The following is a 20621-nucleotide window of genomic DNA, read 5'->3' on the forward strand; positions in this document are numbered from 1 at the left end:
AGAGGGGTGCATGGCCCGTCCCACCGAAAGATGCATCAGGACGGAGGCAGGATCTGCTCGCTGGATCTGCACCCGGGAGCCCTGGACATTTTAGGAGGAGCAGTTGTAGCAGCCCAGGGGCCAAGAATTGGGCTGGAAGATTGGGTGGTGTGAAGGGGGAGGGAGGGAGGGAGGGAGACGGGAGGGAGAGCCGGGGGTGGAAACTTAGAGAGAGTTAAGGGTTTGCGGTGGGGGGGGGGATGGCGGGGTGTGAGTGAATGTGTGTGAGTGTGTGATGTTTTCCCTGGGAGACAGTTAAGAGTGGTGGGAGGCTGAGGACGGTTTTAAATACAGGCTTTGTTATTATTTCGGTACAGCAAGGCCAGCAGATGAGGAGAGGACCGCCATCACAAAGGCAGTTTGTTACTCTGGAGGCCAGGTCAGGGGGGAGTCGGGGGCGCAGGGGACACCCCACAGCATGGGGGTGGCTACACGGGGAAGCACCTGGGCTGGTCACGAGGGGAAGTGTGGACAGGAGCGTTTATCTGCAGGAAGACAAGGGCCGGCAGGGTAAGCAGGTCTGGGACTGGCTAGTCTGAATCATTTCAGCCGGTCCGGGGGCCTAGTGACTGTGCCTCTTGTCTGATGCCAGGCCCTGGGGTGACTAGGACTGGTGGACAATGGAATGTCAGGGCCCAAAGGAACCTGAGAGCCAGTGAGGAAGGCGTGGGGTGCGGGCTCTGGATTGGATGGTTTGCATATGAAAGGCATTCCAGCAGGTGAGCTGTTTACAGTCTCTGGAAATTGACTAGCCCTGGGCGTGGCTGTCTCTCCAGGGTCAGCAAGGCTCCAGAAGTCAAAGTATCAGAAAAACAGAAAATAAAAGTTAAACTACAAGAATGGGCAGCACTGTGTGGTGCCCATGACACTTGACCAGCCTCCTACAAGAGCTGTGAACATCGATCCATGCACACAAGGGAAAAACTAGGGGAGAGAGGCCCAGTGACATGGCCATAGTCAACCAAGGAAGCAGAATCCCACCTCCTTTCCTCTGGCCATCAGCCTTCTAATTTCCAGTGCCCACCCCTGCTCTGCCCCACAAAGGCTGCCACACAAAGTGTGCTAGGGCTTGAGATAATTCGTGACGTTTTTCTTAACGTGGTTATACCATAGGACGGAGAGTGTGCATTTTCCGAGCCCAGGCATTCATAAATGGTACACGTCCTGGGATATCTTGTCAGTGAACATATTACAAATTTTAAATGAAGCACATATTGACAGCTGTGGTACGAAGTAAACGGTTCTTGGACCCGTTAAATTGAATCACTTTGAGAAGGGGGGGGCGACTTTGTGGCTTTAAACATCAATATTCTGGCTGTAGATAAAACGGAAGCATCTGGCCAGAAGGTAAGAACCTCAAAGGAGTCATGACTCAGAACACGGAAATAGTTCATTAAGTTATGATGTACGGTATTAGTTATCTAGGTCGTTATAACTGAGCTTTAAAATATTAAATATGTATGATTGGAATGAGCAAGTGGCTAAATTGATTTTGAAATTTTCTTTGCATGTTTTTTAATGAAGATTGGTTGATATACATTGGTGGCTCATTTTAAAAATTTCAAAGAATTCATGAAATTGGTTAAGTTCGTTTGCCAATTATTATCTTAACAGCTTCAAGTAATTTTTTTTCTCTGTGATGGTTCCTTTCACCAACCTTATTTTGGCTTACTCTTCAGAAAAATGCTAAAATTTTCAAGTTACTGCAAAGCAATAATTTTGTTTCATGATTTGAAACATGAATGTTAAAATTTCTCCTTTTGGGGGGAAAAAAAAATTCTCCTTTGGGGATTAAGGGATTTTATAACAGCCGTACCCAGAAATGGGCACAAATATGCCTTCTGTGTGTGTTAGCCTGTGAATGCCATGGCCAAGGCTCCCTTTCTGCTGCCTGCCATCCTGAGACTGGACTCTGTGACTGCAAACCACACGTGACCGGACAGCAGTGTAACCAGTGCCTGGTAAGACGCCTCCTGGTCATTACATACAATTAACGTGTGTGTCAGTGTTAATGTCTATAAATGATGCCTTAACTGGTTCAAATGAAATGGAATCCCGACCACCAGAAAGAGCAGGTTCCTGCAACATGGCTGGTGAGTGCTATGCGGCCCTACCTGGAGAGTATGTATTTGGTTTACAGAGACCAGTGGAATGATGTCAAGAACACTTGAGGAATCTGTGACACATGCAGTTGTTGATTTGGGAAGTGTTCTAGTAGATACTAGCCACTTACTAAAATGTATTTTGTCTTCCGTGGCTCTGCCCCTGTGAAACAGCACGGCTACTACGGGTTGGACACGGGGCTCGGGTGCCTGCCCTGTAACTGCAGTGCATCGGGCTCCCTGTCGAACGACTGCACGGAGGAAGGCCAGTGTCGCTGTGGCCCAGGTGTAGCTGGGGAGAGGTGTGACAGGTGTGCCCGCGGCTTCCATGCCTACCAGGACGGTGGCTGTACACGTAAGCTCCTGAATTCAGTGTTTGAGACGTCATTGTAATTCCCAGACTTTTCTTTGAGCTCTCCTTTGACTTCTGTCTAATTCTGTGAAGTTCCTTTACATTCTTTTTTCTGAACGTGTAAGATTTCATACCTTTTTTCTATTTCCTGATCCCTATTCTGGGTAAGTCCACAAGCCTTGGTCAGGCTGTACTAACTGTGTGAGCTTAGACTAATTACTTAACTTTACTTAGCTTTGGTCTCCTCATCTATAAAATGGAGGAGTCGATTATTCTCTCCATCCAGGAGTTACCGTCAAGGTTGTGCTTAAAGTCCTTAGCATGGCGATTGGCAAACAAGTGCTCGGTAAGTGTTAACTCTCTGTTCTCCCCACCTGTGGAGGCCTTTCCTGGTCTTTTCTCTATTTCTCCCACTGTGCCCTATTCTCTCTCATCCAGGAGCAACTCTCCACAAGGAGGAGCATTCACCTCCCGTGAGACACGGCGGGGTGTTGGGGATCACGAGTTTTCTTTCAGGAACTAGAAGAGTGATTGAGATTATTTAACACAAGGGAAATAACTTGCAGCATCATCTCTGACCCCTTCGCTTGACCCGACGGTCCTGATCTGTAACAACACCTTGTGTCTCTGTTGTAGCCTGTGACTGTGCTCACACTCAGAACACCTGTGACCCGGAGTCAGGGGAGTGTGTCTGCCCGCCTCATACTCGGGGTGCAGCGTGCGAGGGGTGTGTAGACGGATACTGGGGCCACGACCCGGAGCTCGGATGCCAGGTGTGCACTGTCACCTGCACATTTTCTCAACTGAGAATTACTTTGCTGTGTCAGGTTTCATTCTTCTTTTATCTGTTCGCTTGATTTTAACCTGTTGAGTAGCTTGATGGTTTCTATTCAGAACTCAGTACCGATTGTAGGAATCAAAGTGGAAGAAGCAGCATCCTTAAAATACAGTATTCTAAATTTTCTTCAAGAGTTAGCTGTGGAATTGATGGTTAGAAGATCAAAAATTTATTTTGGTGCCCTTTAAATATATTCTGCAATATATGCTATCTTCCGGGAGAAAGACATAAATCACTTTATTGGGGGTGGGGGAGGTATGTCCGATCTTCAATGGTTCTGTATTTCTGTGTTACTTTTGTCAGTTAAACTTAGACTTTGCATTTTGGAAACAGAGGGAGTGTTACTGGACTTCTAAAATAATTTTGCTGGACTGCTTTGTCCTATTAAGTAGATTGAATTTCAGGCCACGGTTGTGGCCCAGCCTGCATGTGTCACAAAGGTTCACTAACGTCCAGCAGCGTAAGTCCTGGCCTCTTGATGGCTTGTGGCAAAGTGAGTCCATATGGCAATAGTGAGAGCGATCCATTTGTGTGTATAATCTCCCCACGTTTAGTGTTTTCCTGTAATCCCCATATGTGTACATAATGAAAATATAAAAGCTGCCTTTTTATTTATTCAGTATTTTTCTTGCAGGCCTGCAATTGCAGTAGCGCGGGGTCAGCCAGTCATCACTGCGATGTGCTCACTGGCCATTGCCAATGTAAGCCTGCATTTGGTGGACAGACCTGCCATCAGTGCTCCCTGGGGTACAGAGACTTTCCGGACTGTGTGGCCTGTGACTGCGACCTGAGAGGGACACTGGCCGACACCTGTGGCCAGGAGCAGGGTCTCTGCAGCTGTGCCCCGGAGACCGGAACCTGCTCTTGCAAGGTACTAGCGCCCGGTTCCACTGCCTCCCTCCCTCCCACTCGCCATTCTGACTTCGGGGCTTTAACTATTTAAATAAGCACTTGGGTTTTAGACGCTTCTCATAATGAGTTTGCACCACCTTCTGGGTCTGGGTTTAAATTCTGTGTATGCTCTTCTAGAATGATGGATGATTCTTTAGAAGGAATTTGTACTGTTAATCACAAGTGTCAGATGATGGGACTGATTTGAAAAACACGCTGAGTTTTCTATCATGTGTTTCAGTTGGCTGAGTAGCCTATCTATCTTGAATATACAGGTAAAATAGATAACACAGGGCTTCAGGAAGATTTGTGATTCTATACCTGGTAAGTAATTATTCTCTTGTGCGTGCTGGCCAGACTGGAGGGCATTTGTGTTTATTATTTTCCCAGGAGGTTAGATTTCAACATCATACTTAACTCCGTGTATTTCCTTTCATTTTCCCGTTGTGCTTTGTTATTAGAAGGTCCTTGGCCATCTTCTCTGTTCCTTTCCCAGGGTCTGAGAGATGGAATCCTGGTTGATTAGCGGTGGGGGAGGAGGAAGGGGAAACTCATGTGGCTGCGGGGTAACGGGAACATCAGTGGACGTGTGCTTGGTTCACCACATCTGTGGTAGCAGTTCTCACCACGGATGGTCAGCACAGGAGGACCTGCCCTAATAATTATCTGGCCCGTGGCTCTCCACCTGACTGGTCACCTGGGACCTCCAAGAGGATCCAGGCCCGCTGCTGGAGACTCACCAGGGAATCTGCATTTTCCAAAAGCTTCCAAGACAATTCTGATGATCAGCTGAGTTGGGGAATCACTGAGTCTGAGAGAACTGATGCTCAGAGAGGTTAAGGAACCAGCCTAAAGAGCAGCTAGTTAGCCATATTTGTTCATCCAAAGTTATTTTTGTGTTTTTTCCCATTTCTGTTTGTTCATAAACCGTGTCTCTTTTTTTCAGGTAAAAATGAGTCTGTCACTTTGTCCCCTTTAGGAAAATGTCATTGGCCCTCAATGCAGTGAGTGTCGAGCTGGCACCTTTGCTCTGGACGAGGCGGACCCTCGGGGGTGCACCCCATGCTTCTGCTTTGGGCTGTCACAGCTCTGCTCCGAGGCCGAGGGCTACGTGAGAATGCCGGTGGGTTACACACGCAGATAAATGTTCTGTTTGCAAGCCTCTACCCTTGGGAGTTGGGTGAGGGTGGGAGAGGCAGCCAAGTACTTACATTAAATTTTGCCCTTACTGCATCAGAAATTCTAGGAAGCTGATTTGGGTTAGTCCAGAGTCAGAGGTCTGCTTCTGCTGTCCAGGAAGTAAATGGAGCAGGAACCAGGGCGTCAGTGTCGTTCTGTGCTAATCTGCCTGCAGCTTTAGTCGGAGTGAAGAGAAAACTCTCAGCAGTCTCCTTCATGTAATTGGACCTGGCCCAGTATAGGAAGAGTTTGACCCTAAATGCAGTGGTTTAAAGGCATTTTCAGTTCATTTTAATCCAGGTGTTTAAATTGAAAAGAAAAGTCTTTCTTATTCCTGTTTTAATAATGAAACTGTCTCGTCTGAAACAGTGGAAGAATCTGACGGTCAAAGGTGCGGCGTTAATTCACATTCTAAAGTGGCTTTGTCCTCCCCTCCGTGACTAGGTAACGCTGGGCTCAGATCAGCCTCTTCTGCGTGTGGTTTCTCAGAGTAACCTCAAGGGTACGACCGAGGGAGTGTATTACCAGGCCCCTGATGTCCTCCTGGATGCCGTGACCGTCAGGCGGCATGTCCACACAGAGCCGTTTTACTGGCGGCTGCCCGGGCAATTTCAGGGAGACCAGGTGAGACGTGCACCCAGCCTCCAGCCATCCACATTTCCTGGGTGCACTTTGAAATCACAGTGGCCTGGGTTGGCCTATTGCTAACTGGAGTAGTTATTAATTTCCTCTTCTAAGTGGGGATGGAAAAGGTTAACACTTGTAAAAATCCCCCAGATGAATGGCACTTTAAATTTCTCCATCAATTTTGAAAGTCTTTTAAAGTTCAAAACATATTTTTTTTCTTCTTAAAGCAGTCATTCGACAAACATTTATTGTTTTTACTAATAGAGGCTCAATGCAAACTTGGGTGCTATGGCCCGAGAGGGTCTTCTCAAGAAATGGGCATTCATTTTGGGGGGGGGGGACAGAGACTTGAAGTCATCATATGCATCTTTGTTTATATAAATATAGCAGTCTGTATATGAATTCAGCCTGATTTTTAAAACTTGAAAACATGTGCTCTGATGGCTATACATAATTTTTAATTCAAAGGAGCTTGAAAGTAATTAGAATGACAGTTTTGTTACTTTGGAGCTTACCTTTGTTAGTATCATCAAGAGGAGACATTGGGAGGTGATGGCTGTGGCTGTGGCTTTGGTGATGGTGGTCCGATGGGTGTATACTTATCCCCAAATCCATCAACCTGTATACAATACATAAGTACAGCTTTTTACAACCGATCACACCTTCATGATGCGGTTTTTAAAACTTTTGAAGGATCGCTTACTTAGGAACGATAGCCTAGGTCAATTTAACGATCCATAATTAAGTAGAATTAGAAGGAAACTCATATCAGACAACGTATTCCACCCACGTGATGTATTTTTAAGACACAAGATTTCTTTCAAATGGCAGCAGGCTTATGATAAAATAATTTTAAACCAGTGCTATGCCAGAGAAGTAAACAACACTGTACTCTTCGACAGCTCATGGCCTACGGCAGCAAACTACGGTACAGCGTGGCCTTCTATTCTTCCAGTGGGATCGGCACCTCCAACCTGGAGCCTCAGGTGCTCATCAAAGGAGGCCGGACCAGAAAGCAAGTCATCTATGTGGACGCGCCCGCCCCCAAGAACGGACTGAGACAAGAGCAGGAAGTGGGGATGAAAGAGGTGACCTAGCACTCTTTTCATGCAGGCCCCTCGGGCTGGGAACTCTGCTCTGCATGCAATGAAATCATGAAGCTGCTGTAATAAGAGAGTGAAGAAGGCGGCTTTGGGTCAAAATTCCAGTGGGTTTAGCAGAACTTCTACACAGAATTCAAAGTTCACATTCTCAAGAAATGTATATTAGGCTTATGTTAATTTAGTGCAAATTGCATCTTAAATCCTTTATCGTGGCACACGAATCTCAACCTGTTTGGATATGATGGTCTGGAGTCTTTGGCTGCCCTTGAATTTGGAAAGTGTGGATTCCTTCCTCCAGCGGATGTTTACTGACTGTCTGCGTGGCTAGCGCTGCCAGAGGTGATGTGAGGCCGTTGATAAATGAGATGGTGCGGCTGCCACCCCTGGGAGGTGACATGAGAGCTTCCTCACTTAAACTCAGTGTCACTTAGAACTGGGCTCACTGCTGGAGAAATTTCTAAAGGAATTAAGTTCATATGCCTCTGAGGATCTGTGCCCTGAATTTAATTGAATGTGCTTCTCATCCACAGAATTTTTGGAAATACTTTAACTCTGTTTCTGAAGAACCTGTCACACGCTCAGATTTTATGTCTGTTCTTAGCAACATTGAGTACATCCTCATCAAAGCATCTTATGGCCAAGGATTACAGCAAAGCAGGTACTTGGAAACTTCTAGAAGTTTCCAAATATATTCCTTATTTGAAAGCAAACTGAAGGGATTTGATTCACTTTACCCCCTTTATCTCCTATCTTTAATATCATATATATTTCTGTCCCTCACCAAAACTTTAGTAAATGTTAATATTATTATGAAGTATGTAAAAAGTGACATAGATTATTCATCTCCTGTATTAATGTGGATATAACATGTAAGTACGTAATGGTGATATCTTCTATGTAAACAACAAAACAGTTCTGCTATTTTCTGCCCTTAAACTGCAGTGCCCATTTCTCTGTCACAGGGCATCAAGAATGCTGTCCCCTGCTCATGTAGTACTACTCCCATAAAGAAAGCCGCCTAGGTTATGGCCAAGCTCGTACTTCAGATTCTTTTAGGTGTGCTTTCTCTAACATTATATTGAAGTTCTAAACTTGTGGCTGTGGACCTTCCCTGTATAATGAATAGTGTGCTTTTAGTGTGTTTTTACCCATTTCCTTTATAGCTGTGAGTAGGGACTACTCTCAAACTGGCAGGAAAGCTCTGGTTTCATATATGTGCCAACATTATTCAGTAATGTGCTGTTTCAAGAAAGTGTCTTTTTAAATATTAGTGTCTCCTCTCACATTTCTTAACCCAACGGTTTCACAGAATCTCAAATATTTCTATGGAGGTTGGCAGAAAGGCTGAAGAGTCGCACCCCAAGAGGGAGGTGGCATCCCTTTTAGAGAAGTGTCTCTGTCCTCCTGGCACAGCTGGATTCTCATGTCAGGTAGGGAGACTGTGGTTAACATCCGTTTCCTGGTTTGGGGTTGAAGTATGCTTGTTACAGCAGCTCCGAGTGATGAAGAGAACTGTGTGTCTCTATTACGTCATTTTTGCCTTTTAAAAATTACTTGTGGTAGAATAGGCATAAACATAAACTTCACCATCTTGACCATTTCTAAGGTGTACAGCTCAGTAGCGTTAAGTACACTCACACTGCTGTACAACCAATCTCCAGAATTCTTCATCTGGTAAAACTGAAACTGTACCCAGTAAACACTAACCCCCCTGGGCCCTCCCCCAGTCTCACCCTTGTACTTTCTATCCCTATGAATCTACTACTGTAGGCCCCTCATGTAAGTGGAATCATGCAGTGTTTGTCTTTTTGTGACTGGCTTATTTCACTTAGCACGATGCCCTAAAGATGGATCCATGTTGTAGCACGTGTCAGAATTTGCTTCCTTCTTTTTTTTATAAATTTATTTATTTATTTTTGGCTGCGTTGGGTCTTTGTTGTGGGCTTTCTCTAGCTGTGGCGAGCGGGGGCTACTCTTCGTTGCAGTGCGCGGGCTTCTCATTGCGGTGGCTTCTTTTGTGGAGCACGGGCTCTAGGCACGCGGGCTTCAGTAGTTGTGGCACACGGCTCTAGAGCACAGCCTCGGTAGCGCTAGAGCGCAGAGTGGCTCTAGAGCGCAGCGTCAGTAGCTGTGGCGCACGGGCTTAGTTGCTCAGTGGCATGTGGGATCTTCCCGGACCAGGACTCAAACCCCATGTCCCCTGCATCAGCAGGTGGATTCTTAACCACTGCGCCACCAGGGAAGTTCCTTGCTTCCTTCTTAAAGCTGAATAATAGTCCATTGGATGGATGGACCACATTGTGTTCATCCATCCATTCATCAGTGGACACATGGGTTGCTGTCACCTGTGGCTATTGTGAATAATGCTGCTACAAACATGGGTGTACCAGTATCTCTCCAAGATCCTGCTTTCAGTTCTTGGGGTTTATACCCAGAAGTAGAATTGCTGGATCATGCGGTAACTCTGTTTTTAACTTTTTGATGAAACACCATACTGCTCCACAGTGCCACACCTTTCTAATTCCCTCCAGCAAAGCACAAGGCTTCCAGTCTATCCATACCCTTGCCAACATGTTATCTTCTGGGGGTTTTTTGTTTTGGGTTTTTTTTTTTTTTTTTTTTTTTGATACTAGCCATCCTAATGCGTGTGAGCTGGTATTTGATTTGCATTTCCATGATGATTAGTGTTAATGAGCATCTTTTCATGTGCTTGTTTAGTCATTTGTGTTTCTTTTTTGGAGAAGTGTGTATTCAAGTCCTTTGCGCATTTGTTAATCAGGTTTCTTGTTCATTTCCTTTGCTTTTGCATTCCCTCAGGACTGCGCACCTGGTTACCACAGAGGGAAGCTTCCAGAAGGTGATGGCAGGAGACCGCGCCCTCTGCTGGCTCCCTGTGTGCCTTGCAATTGCAACAAACACAGTGACACCTGTGACCCTGAAACGGGGAAGTGTTTGGTACGCTGGTTTGTTTGGGTACTTGCCTGACGCTTAGAATTAGAGCAGGCCCTGAGCATCTACATTTCCAGTTCGAGGTCATACAAGCTTCTTGATTTAGAGTTTAAATTTAGCTAAATGTAAGATATACGTATATTTCCTTCAGAAAGGTCTAGCTAAGTGGTCTGATAATGTTGGTGGAAATTCTCTTATAAATTTTACTTCCTTGAATCTGTTTATGGACATCAATTTGGGAATTAGTCAAGTGTCTCTTTTTTTTGTTGTTGTTTTTTTTGCGGTACGTGGGCCTCTCACTGCTGTGGCCTCTCCCGTTGCGGAGCACAGGCTCCGGACACGCAGGCTCAGCGGCCATGGCTCACGGGCCCGGCCGCTCCACGGCATGTGGGATCTTCCTGGACCAGGACACGAACCCGCGTCCCCTGCATCGACAGGCGGACTCCCAACCACTGCGCCACGAGGGAAGCCCGTCTCTTGTTTTTACTTGCAGTACTGGTGGTTGTAGTCAAAGTACGTGAGAACTTTCTGTCATAGAATTTGAAGGGTCACCTGGAGGTTTCAAAACGAGTTAATGTCAAAGTTGAAAATGTGTTTCTCTGTGTAAAGTGATGCCCTCTCCTTGCATTTGTTAAAAACTACATGTTGTCCTAGAGGTCTTAGTGTGCATTTGTTTCCTGGCCACCTACCCCTAGGCCGTCAGGGACACAAGGAGAGTTCTGACCACTGCAAAGGACCAAGTGACCCAGACAGAAGTCTTGTGTTCCTGAGGACAAACTCTTGCATCCAGGATTTTCCTTAAGCCGACGAGACCTTATTGATAACATAGAATAACCCGATATTCTTTCCCTACTCGTGAAACCTCATTCTTTCTGATAACTCATGTGGGAACATTGGTTCCTTGTCTAAATTGTGCGAAGACTAACCTGCTTCAGGTAAAATAACTCACTGAAGGAAAATGAGCTCCCCACCAAGAAAGACACCAAAGCCTTAGAGATCTTGGCTGTGGCCCAAACACAGGAACCAGGGTTCCCACACCAGATCCATCTTCTTCTGTTTGGAAGCATCTTTCATATGTGGAATTTAAAGGCAGTCTCCACTGGGAAAGCTGTTAAACCATAGCAGTGCCCAGGTGAATTTAGAAGCTGAAGCACTGCTTGGTTCTCCTCAGTTAAAAAGATGTGTGTTCACCTTGGCTGACTTCATTATATATCTGGAATTAAAGAATTATTCCAAGTCATTCAAGGTAAAGTGGACTTAATGAAGATGCAGATAGCTGCAACACTGTTAAAAAAGTTATTCATTCTAATCAGCTCACGCTCCGGGCAGAAGTAAAGTCCTAATACAGAAAATGAGAAAATCTCATTTAAGAATTTAAGGAGAATTGATTTCAGGCAACTTCAGGTGAGATGTAATTAGCTAAGAAGGTCCCTTGGCCAATCACGGGGACAAAAGTCACACGGATAGTTTGAGAAGTTAATTGGTTCTTTCATGCTGCATCTTTCCTTGGTGCAGCTAAGCACTTTGACAAGATTAGGTACTCCTAGGACATTAAATGATTCCCCTCCCTTTCCTGACCTACCAGAACAAAGTTCTCAGGTCAGCGGCTGACCTGTCAACTTATACTCAGGAAAGAACACAGCCCACTTAACCCACCGTCGATTTCTTGAATCATCTATCCGTTCTCTTCTGCCCTCTCAACCCTCCAGTGTGATCACTGAACCCCAACTATGCACAAATCAGTGCGCTTCACATCGCTGTTTGGGTCCCTATACATTTTAGATCCATATTTTAAGGCTCTGAAAGCTGGCCGCACTGGGTATATTTTCTATAAGAAGAATGTATCAGTAACTTCTAGGTTGTGTCAGATGAATGCAATCTTATAATGAACGAAGGCCACAGAGCTGCCAGTGTGTCCAGGATTTTAAAAATATGAAGAAAAATGCTCACCCTTCCTTGAGAATTAAAAAAAGTCAACTGATATGAAACGTGGTAGTGCTGGGCTATTGCCAGATGAGAATGAGTTCTAACAAGTTTCCCATTGTTTTCCTCTCCTTTTGAAACATGGGGCCCCAGAACTGCAGCCACAACACCGCCGGAGACCACTGCGATGTGTGTGCCCCCGGCTACTACGGGAAGGTGACCGGCTCGGCCAGCGACTGCTCTCTCTGCACCTGTCCTCACGGCCTCCCTGCCAGGTGAGCCTTGCAGGTGCACTGGCACGCCCGCACCACCCACTGCTGAAGGCGGGCTGCTTCCACTCTCAGCTTCACTTTCCAGGGTCTCCACGTGATCTGTCTTAATGAATACGCTGTGTGTGTCGAGAAAGGCTAATTTTAAGAAAAAGTGTTCATTCTTCCAGCATTTGAGGAGAATCTTTTCAAAAGCAAAGTATCTGTGTGTTAGTTTTGAGTGTTAGAATGGAACCCATTAAAGAAAGGACTTTCAGGATTTTTTTTTTTTTTTTTTTTTGCGTTATGCGGGCCTCTCACTGTTGTGGCCTCTCCCATTGCGGAGCACAGGCTCCAGATGTGCAGGCTCAGCAGCCCAGCCGCTCCACATGTGGGATCCTCCCGGACCGGGGCACGAACCTGTGTCCCCTGCATCGGCAGGCGGACTCTCAACCACTGTGCCACCAGGGAAGCCCCAGGTTTTGTTTTTTTGAAGACTAATTTTAGCCTCCAACCTGTGGAACCAGTGTGTCTAGAGATGAATTGTTATTAATTTTATGAATAATGATACGAAGAATTCAGTTCTTGTTCAATGCAAGGGAATGGGGTTAGAATTTATACATGCTGATGTCTGATGAAGTGCAGAAATGCTGCATGGTAAGGAAATTGGGGCCAGGTTCTACCTCATACTCATGATGCTTGTATAGAGTTATATGAACACGTAAAAGAAACAAGAGATTTTAGGCGGGAATTGGAATATCCGTGGGTCCTCTTTGGTTGCAACAAAAACTGTAATTCATAAATAACATTTCATTATTGCTTAGAATATTTGACAAGGCATTGAACATGTATAGATCAAATACCAACTTTTGGTATACTAAAATGAAGTTTTCTTTTTAATATTCTAATCTTCTGTCTTTTATTGTCTCCAAGTAAGTGTTGCTTGACAACGAATACCTAATGAGAGGCACTGTGTAAACTGCTGTAAACTATCAAGCATCCTAAAATGTATTGCTGCTGCTATTTTTTGTATAAAACCTGTATATAAAGTTTGAATCATCAATTTCACTCATGTAATCTAAGCTATATGAATACTTGCATATGTGTATAAAGATGGGCATTGCTTGTACTCACAAGAAATTGGAGGAGGGCACTAAAATATCTCCCTACACGGGACTGATTAAATACCTAGAGTGTATTGTGGTACGTACCTAGAGTGAAATATTGTACCAACACTGAGAAAAGAATAAGGCATTATCTGTATGTACAGAATTGGAGGAATGGCCAATGGAATTATGAAACTGAACATACGGTGTGATGCCATTTTGGAAAACATTCATATCCGTATGTATGTCCATGTCCACAGCTCCATAGCTGTACATGCCCAGAGAAATGTCTGGACGGGTGTTTTACACTTCTGCTTTGTACAGTTCTATACTGTTTGTGTATTTTACTTCTTCAGTTACAGAAAGTCCACACCGTCCCCACAGCACACCCCCTACACACACACACACACACACACACACACACACACACACACACACACACACACACACACACACACACACACACACACACACGCTAATAAATTAGTACACTGTTAGGAAGAGACGGTGAGAGTGTGAACGTTCCGTGTGTGCTGTGCATCTGAGAGGCCTCGAAAGACGTGCTTTGTTTTCTACATATTTTGTGTTTTCACTGAAGTCTGTCCCTTTAGTGTTTAAGGAGGGAAAAAAGTCAGAAGTGAAGCAGGGCTCATAGCAACCCTGTAACTCATGCTGGGAACTTCTCTTACCGGCCAGATACCCCAGCTGTTTCTTTAGTGGTTTGCAGGTACCCAGCTGAGCCTCTAGTTGGTGATTTAAAATGTGGAGGCAGAGGCTATTGAGAAAAAGGAACACGCCAGAAGCTGCAGTCCCCGAGTGAGGGGTCACAATCTGAGTGGATCATCCAGTTTTTGGTGCTCTGTCCTTTTGCTGCTGTAGCCCATCGCCCGACTCCCCACCTTTAGGTCCAGTTACCTTGAGATCCCGCCCTCACTCTGCTTCTTTCCCCTGCTTTTCCCTCTTGCCTTTCACTGCAGTCAGGTGTATCCCCAGCGCTGGTCCAGCTCCCTTCTCCCTGCTGTTCCGCACGTTTGCGCACGTGCAGCTCTCTCCAGCCACCTTTTCATCTGATAAGTCAGATAATTCACGTACATCTCAGAACAAGCCCCTTTTCACCTGGGAAGCTTTCTTGTTTGGTGACTAAGTAGTTGTCTTCTGTAAATCGGGCTGCATCCCCTCAGCACTCACATGGTTGTCACTGGACAGGCATCTGTGAGTATCTTCTAGATACAAGAGATGCAACCGCTTGTATCAATTATGTGTTTATTTTCCTTTTTTTTGCCCCAAAGAGTATAAGCTCTAAAAAACTTGTCCAATTGTCCAGTGTCATCAGTTGTTTTTTAGGACAGTATCATGTACCCTAAGAGTAACGAATAAGTACCCTAAGAAAGATTTGAAGTTGTGTATCTGAAAATTCAAAAAAATTCTTTTCTTCCAGTTTTAGTCCCACTTGTGTCTTGGAAGGTGATCACGATTTTCGCTGTGATGCCTGTTTTCCAGGCTACGAAGGACAATATTGTGAAAGGTATGTCACCTGCCCCTTTTATACACGTAGGACATATTTATGAACGTGATCGGGAGCCCTTATCAGTTTGGATGTGCGCGATTGATAATGCAAAATGAAACCCCCCGGGCATCAAAATAGGTAAATGCACTTCCTTGTGACCATCTCATCCTCCTTTCAGGAAATAAAATGCAGAATAAGGTGAGTGGCCTGTGTTCTCTGCACTTCGTGTGGCAGAAGTGATTACTGTCCTTGGGAAGCTGCTCTGTGTATTTACTCACTGGTGTTGACCCTCCTGTCTGTCCTGCGTGTCTCCTTCTGCAGGTGCTCCTTGGGCTACCGTGGGAACCCTCAGATGCCGGGCGGCACCTGCCAGAGGTGTGACTGCAGCCCGCATGGCTCTGTCCACAGTGACTGTGACCGCGGGTCCGGGCAGTGCGTCTGCAGGCCAGGGGCCACGGGGCTCCGCTGTGAGGACTGTGAACCAAGGCACATTCTGGTGGAGAGCGACTGTGTGTGTGGGTATCAACTCCTCTCAAGGATGAAAGGTGGTTTCTCCTCCCAGATGGTTTCCTGGTACGGCGCCCAGTGGCGTTGGCAGGATAGAGAAAGTCCTACTTTATTTTAACGAATCATAGATTCCTTTGCATCTGCCGAACTGAACTCTGTGAAGTGCGTTTGGAGCCGAGGAGAAGGTTCTAGGATAACAGCATTTATCTCTCCATCACTATCAGCAGCACAGCAATGCCAGCTTCATGGTTCAGCTGGTTAATGTCCCCTCTAGTGGAGCCAAGGGTCAGTCAGAGCAGAGAGGACACCTGTGGCTGCTCATTTGTGTCACCAGATTTCACGTGTGGCCTCAGCTCTTGGCTGTTGTGGAATTTTTTTTCGCCAGTTCTGATTTATTTGAATAGCAAGTACGTGAGGTAGTGACCTTGGGATGTCTCCTCAGTGGTTCGCGGGGAAGGTAGGGAAGAAGCAAGGTCAGGATCATGGCAGTCCAGAGCTCTTTTGCTTTTCTTCGTGTGTTTGTCATTAGCAAGACACATCCGTTACTTTCTCCACTTCCCTTCATTTGTACTTGCTGAAGGTGTCTGCAAACTATCTGAGGAAATCACAGGCCAGGCCCTGACAGGACTTGCACTTGGAATTCATGGCCGTAGGTCCAGGTCAAAGATGGGCAAACGTGCTGTAAAGGTTGGAGCAGCGTTTCTGTGTGGCCCTGGGGAGTCACTAATGTGACCTGCGTCTGGGCGTCGTCATCTGAGAACAGGGGCTTGGGACCTGCTTACTTCCCGAGGCACAGTTGGCATGAGGATGAGATGGGATGAGTCCTCGGAAGCACTGTAGATGTTGTTATTACAGGATGCCATGCGCACGCACGGGAAAACGTGCCGGCCGCTTTGCTTTAACTTGAACTTCCTCTACCCTGTAGCCTGTGACGATGAATGTGGAGGCGTGCTGCTGAATGACATGGACCATGTGGGTGATGCCATCGTGTCTGTGAACCTCTCCGGCATCATCCCTGTCCCGTATGGGATTTTGTCAAACCTGGAAAATACAACGAAATATCTCCGGGTAGGTACTAGGAATACAGAGATGGATAGAAACATGTGTCATGGGGAGGTGAAGACTTGGCCTGACAGTAGGGGTCATTTTTTCTGTCCATGCTCCGCATAGGTGGAGGAGCCTCAGTCCCAGTGTCCAGCGCTGGTAGGCGCCAGGCCTTCCCCTGAACCTGACCGGGGACTGCATCATCCACATGATAACTCGTTTCACTGTGGGGCAGCTCTAATTGGTCAAGAATTGATCCATAGATGCCTCCTTGTAGATTCTTCCTCTGTGTTCCTCTTTCTCCTGCCTTTTGGAATAAGACAAAGTCCACTCACCCCTGTTTATAACAGGTCTTTGGATAGTTGAAAACAGCAGACCTAATACAAACACAGAAAAGGAATCAGGATGGCATCTTCTTTAATGTGCTGAATGAAGATGAACTGTTTTCTGTCAGTGTATTATTCTTAACTGGAGTTGCAGGGCACAAAAGTTCCTCCTCCCTGGAAGACTATATGAAAATCTCTGAGGGTAAATCATAGTTTTATGTTTAGTTAAAATCTGTGTTTTGATCTGGGTCCAAAAGAAGGTGGGAAGGTAAGAAATTGACTTACTAGACAGTGTTTTTTCATTCTAATTGGGAAAACATGTGATTCTTAATTTGGCTTAAAGCCTATGCATTAGAATTTGAGATATTTAATTCACTGTGCTATGCAGTAATGCGTGTGTGTGTGCGTGCGCGCACAGTGGAATCCAGCTGCTTCAGTGATCCACTCTTGTTAATCCCGGTCTTTTCTCTTTAGATATAATGGAGTTAAGAAAGGTTAGGAAACTCTAAGAGATGTTTCTATATTATTTTTCCTCAAATAGAACGAAATGTTTTGAAAGATAAGAAAAAAAAGGAAGGAAAGAAATGTTTAAGTTTTTTTTCCACTCACTATAGACGCAGTCAGTAAGTACTACTCTGTCAGTTTGGGCTCCAGCAGTACAACTATATTTCTTTTTACCACGTGAAATAAACACTTGATTTCAACTTTAACTCTTTTTGAGTGATCTTCCCTCATTTAAACCACCTTGTTAATTCCCTTAAATGACTTTTTATGTTTATGTAAAGTTCTCAGGAGTTTAAAGTTGTGAACCCTTCACTTTTTCTTGTTTTCACTGTTGACCTACACTGCGACTTGGGCAAGTTGATAACTGTCTTGACCATAAACAATAATCTAGCCCCTTCAAGTGTTGTTGTAAGGTTTGAGTAAAGTCATACAAGTAAAGAAATTAGAAGAGTGTTGGCATAAATTAAGCACCTCGTTGTTAGTAATTATAAAGGCTTTTCTTTACTTAATACATTTGTATTTTAGCTTAGTAAGCATTTTTTGAGGTGTTAGCAATTATAGTTAAAATTTATGTGACTCTACTGTTAAGTTCGGCCCGACTCACCCAGGAATTGCAGCAGTTCAGTTCTGCATAACCCACCAGACTTTCAATTCATATCTACATAGGAAGTTCAGTGCAAAAGATGGCAGTATGGAACCATGTTGCTGAAGTCAGAACTTCAGTGAATGGGATTCATTTTATTTTTTAATGCAATTTCAAGGAAAGGAGAATTTCTTTCTATGAACAAAAAAGGTAATAACAGGTGATTGTTAGTTAAGAACCAGAAGATTTATTTTGAAGCGTTATAATTTGTTTTCTTCATTCTTTTAGGACTCTTTTTTAAAAGAAAATATACAGAAAGAACTGGCAAAAATACAGCTTGAAGGTGTCTCAGAACAAACAGAGGACTTGCAAAGGAAGGTAAGTTCTTCACGTAAAGGGCCCGCTCCCCCACCCACTCCAGCCCTTGTGATCCCTTGCCGGTGGCTGCCTGGAAGGTTCTGATCAGACCAGGGCAGCCTCTTCCTCCCAGGAGCTGTGCTCCAGGTGCTTTGTGTTCAAATCGGTTCTGATGCTGCCAGCTTCTGTGCTTTAGTGGGAAGAGGCTCCTGATTTAATTTCTGCTGTCCTGTCCACTGAGGGAGGAGTCGGGCTGCCACTTTACCATCACCTCTCATTTCCTCCTGGGAACCAGGGGTGGGCGGCATGAAAAGATGGGGCTTCTTCCCTGTCCTGGATTCACTGCACAAGGTGAGAACGGAGGTCCCCACCCCTGCCCCCAACACCAGCGCAGCTCCTTGTGTGGTGTCGGCAACACTCAGGCTTCAGCCCTGTGCTTCTGATTTGTGGACTTTGATGTCAGCAGGGGGTTATTTATTCTGTTTAGCCCATGCCAGATAAATGGTTTCTGGTGACCAAAAAAGAATCTGCTCATTTGCAGATGGTGAGGGAGGCCTATTGCTAAATTTATAATTTTCACTCATGGATTTTGCGTGTGTGTGTGTGTGCGCACGCGCACATACACATAGGTATGCATGTATGCACATTGATATGTGTATGATAGTGTATCTGTGTATATATGTATCTTGTCTCTGTCTCTCAACATCCACACACGTATACAATCGTGCACCCTAAAATGTATTAGCCTGGAATTAATGATGATTTGGGAAGAGTTTAAGGGTTTATATGTGGGCTTTAAAGTACCTCTGCAAGCAAACATTTGGTAGGAAGTGATAAGCTGATGAAAATAAATTCTTGTATCCATTAAAGAAGATTCTCTTTGGATTTTGACTCGAAAACACTTTTAGAACCATTCTGAGTTACTTTACATTCCTGGAAGTTACGTTTGTAATTTATGAAACCTTTCTTTTCACAAATTAGAGCATTCCTAATAAAAATAACAGCTGAGAGCAGCTCTCAGCCCCTGGACTGCCGGCCTAACAGACATCATCCCATATAATCATCATGAAGTCCTGTGAGGCAGTGTCATTATTACTGCAGGTTACTGATGAAACTGGGAGGTATTAGTACCAGGTCTCCAGCCTGGCAGAAGCAGGCCCATTTGCCTAACTCTATGTCTTAACTCCTTGACTAAGTTCTCACGGTCAGTAGAAATTAATAAGATTTTACTTTCTAGGTTCTGCATATTTGGGTCCTAAAGTGAACATGAGGTCTTCACAATGGAGACATTGGGGGAGTCTGTGGCTTCATGGCCAATTAGGTTGCCTTTAAAAAAATAGACCACCTTTTCTCACACAGAGTGAGCAGTAAATCATTTCATGAACGACCTCGTCCACTTCCAACCCAACTGTTGACCTTAGCATAGGTGATGGTGTACACCTTCACTCTGTGTTCTGGAATATGTTTGTTGCTTAAAAGAGACAACATCTGGAGTGCCGAAGTTCACGTTGTATTCAAAGTCAAACTAAACTGAGGCCTTTATTTTCCATCAGCTGGACAGAGTGTTAACACGGAGCCAGCACGTGACCAGGGCCACTGAAGGGATCCTCAACAAGAGCCGTGACCTCCTGACGTTTACGGAGAAGCTGCAGGCAGACATCCAAGGTAGTGTCCTCGGAGCCTTGTCTGGCGGGTCTGGCTTCCTCGGTAGGAAAAGCTTATTCGCTTCACTCAGCACATGAGTAACCATGTCCTAGACTCCTAGACTGGACACCTGGAGCCTTCCCAGTGTCCACATCGTTGTCTTTCATTGAGAGTTTTATCTTTTAAAAAATGGATGTTTCCTTTTTTCTTTTCCACGTCATGCCGTACACTTCGGTCCTTAGTATCAAATAGATATGGTGCCTCCCCATCCATTATGAATTTGTCAAATGAACACATTAAACGGAGCACATTTGCCGAGTGGTGAGCCGAGGTCCAACAACAGACCACTAGAGAAGATGAGATAGAGCAGTTGATTGCTCGGGGGGGTCCAGCCTGAGGAAGTAGCCAGCCCATCTCAAGGGGCCACACGACGTGGTCAAGGCAGGGTGCAGGCAGAAAGTGGGAGACGGTACCTGGAGCGCAGGCCTTTATTAGGGTCTGTGCGTGGAGAGCTTTGGGGTTCCTGGGCTAAGGCCAGATTGGCCAATCCAAAGCAAAAGAGCAGGGTTTTGGTAAGTCCCCAGGGACCTTATCTACGGGGCATGGAAGGGGAAGGTGCTGGGAGACAGGAAGACTGTCGATCACTAGGGCCATTGGGGAAGTCATATCTAGAACTTACATTTGCTTTGCCTCTGCGGCTGCGTCTAGGGCATATGCTTGCATGAGGGGCCAGTGTTAGTTTCAGGTCCCTGAAGGCCACTTAGCTGAATGAAATGGACACAGAGGCAGCAG

The 20621-nt window shown here is 45.3% G+C and overlaps 1 protein-coding gene across 1 annotated transcript in view; it reads left to right on the forward strand.

The window, feature by feature from the left end:
- Positions 1-20621, forward strand: part of LAMA1 (laminin subunit alpha 1) — a gene marked incomplete at both ends in the record, with an annotated part of 159632 nt that overhangs the window by 89325 nt on the left and 49686 nt on the right. Inside the window, 16 exons of the mRNA XM_082667870.1 lie at positions 1894-2000; positions 2316-2496; positions 3130-3266; positions 3966-4202; positions 5202-5345; positions 5846-6025; positions 6931-7116; positions 7662-7789; positions 8441-8561; positions 9949-10086; positions 12157-12278; positions 14796-14882; positions 15186-15379; positions 16297-16439; positions 18117-18206; positions 19739-19850. Of these exons, the coding sequence (XP_082523996.1) occupies positions 1894-2000; positions 2316-2496; positions 3130-3266; positions 3966-4202; positions 5202-5345; positions 5846-6025; positions 6931-7116; positions 7662-7789; positions 8441-8561; positions 9949-10086; positions 12157-12278; positions 14796-14882; positions 15186-15379; positions 16297-16439; positions 18117-18206; positions 19739-19850 (2307 nt within the window). The remainder of the gene's footprint in view (positions 1-1893; positions 2001-2315; positions 2497-3129; positions 3267-3965; positions 4203-5201; positions 5346-5845; positions 6026-6930; positions 7117-7661; positions 7790-8440; positions 8562-9948; positions 10087-12156; positions 12279-14795; positions 14883-15185; positions 15380-16296; positions 16440-18116; positions 18207-19738; positions 19851-20621) is intronic.

This window comes from Grampus griseus (genome assembly GCF_964374135.1).
Source record: "Grampus griseus genome assembly, chromosome: 12".
NCBI lineage: Eukaryota > Metazoa > Chordata > Mammalia > Artiodactyla > Delphinidae > Grampus > Grampus griseus.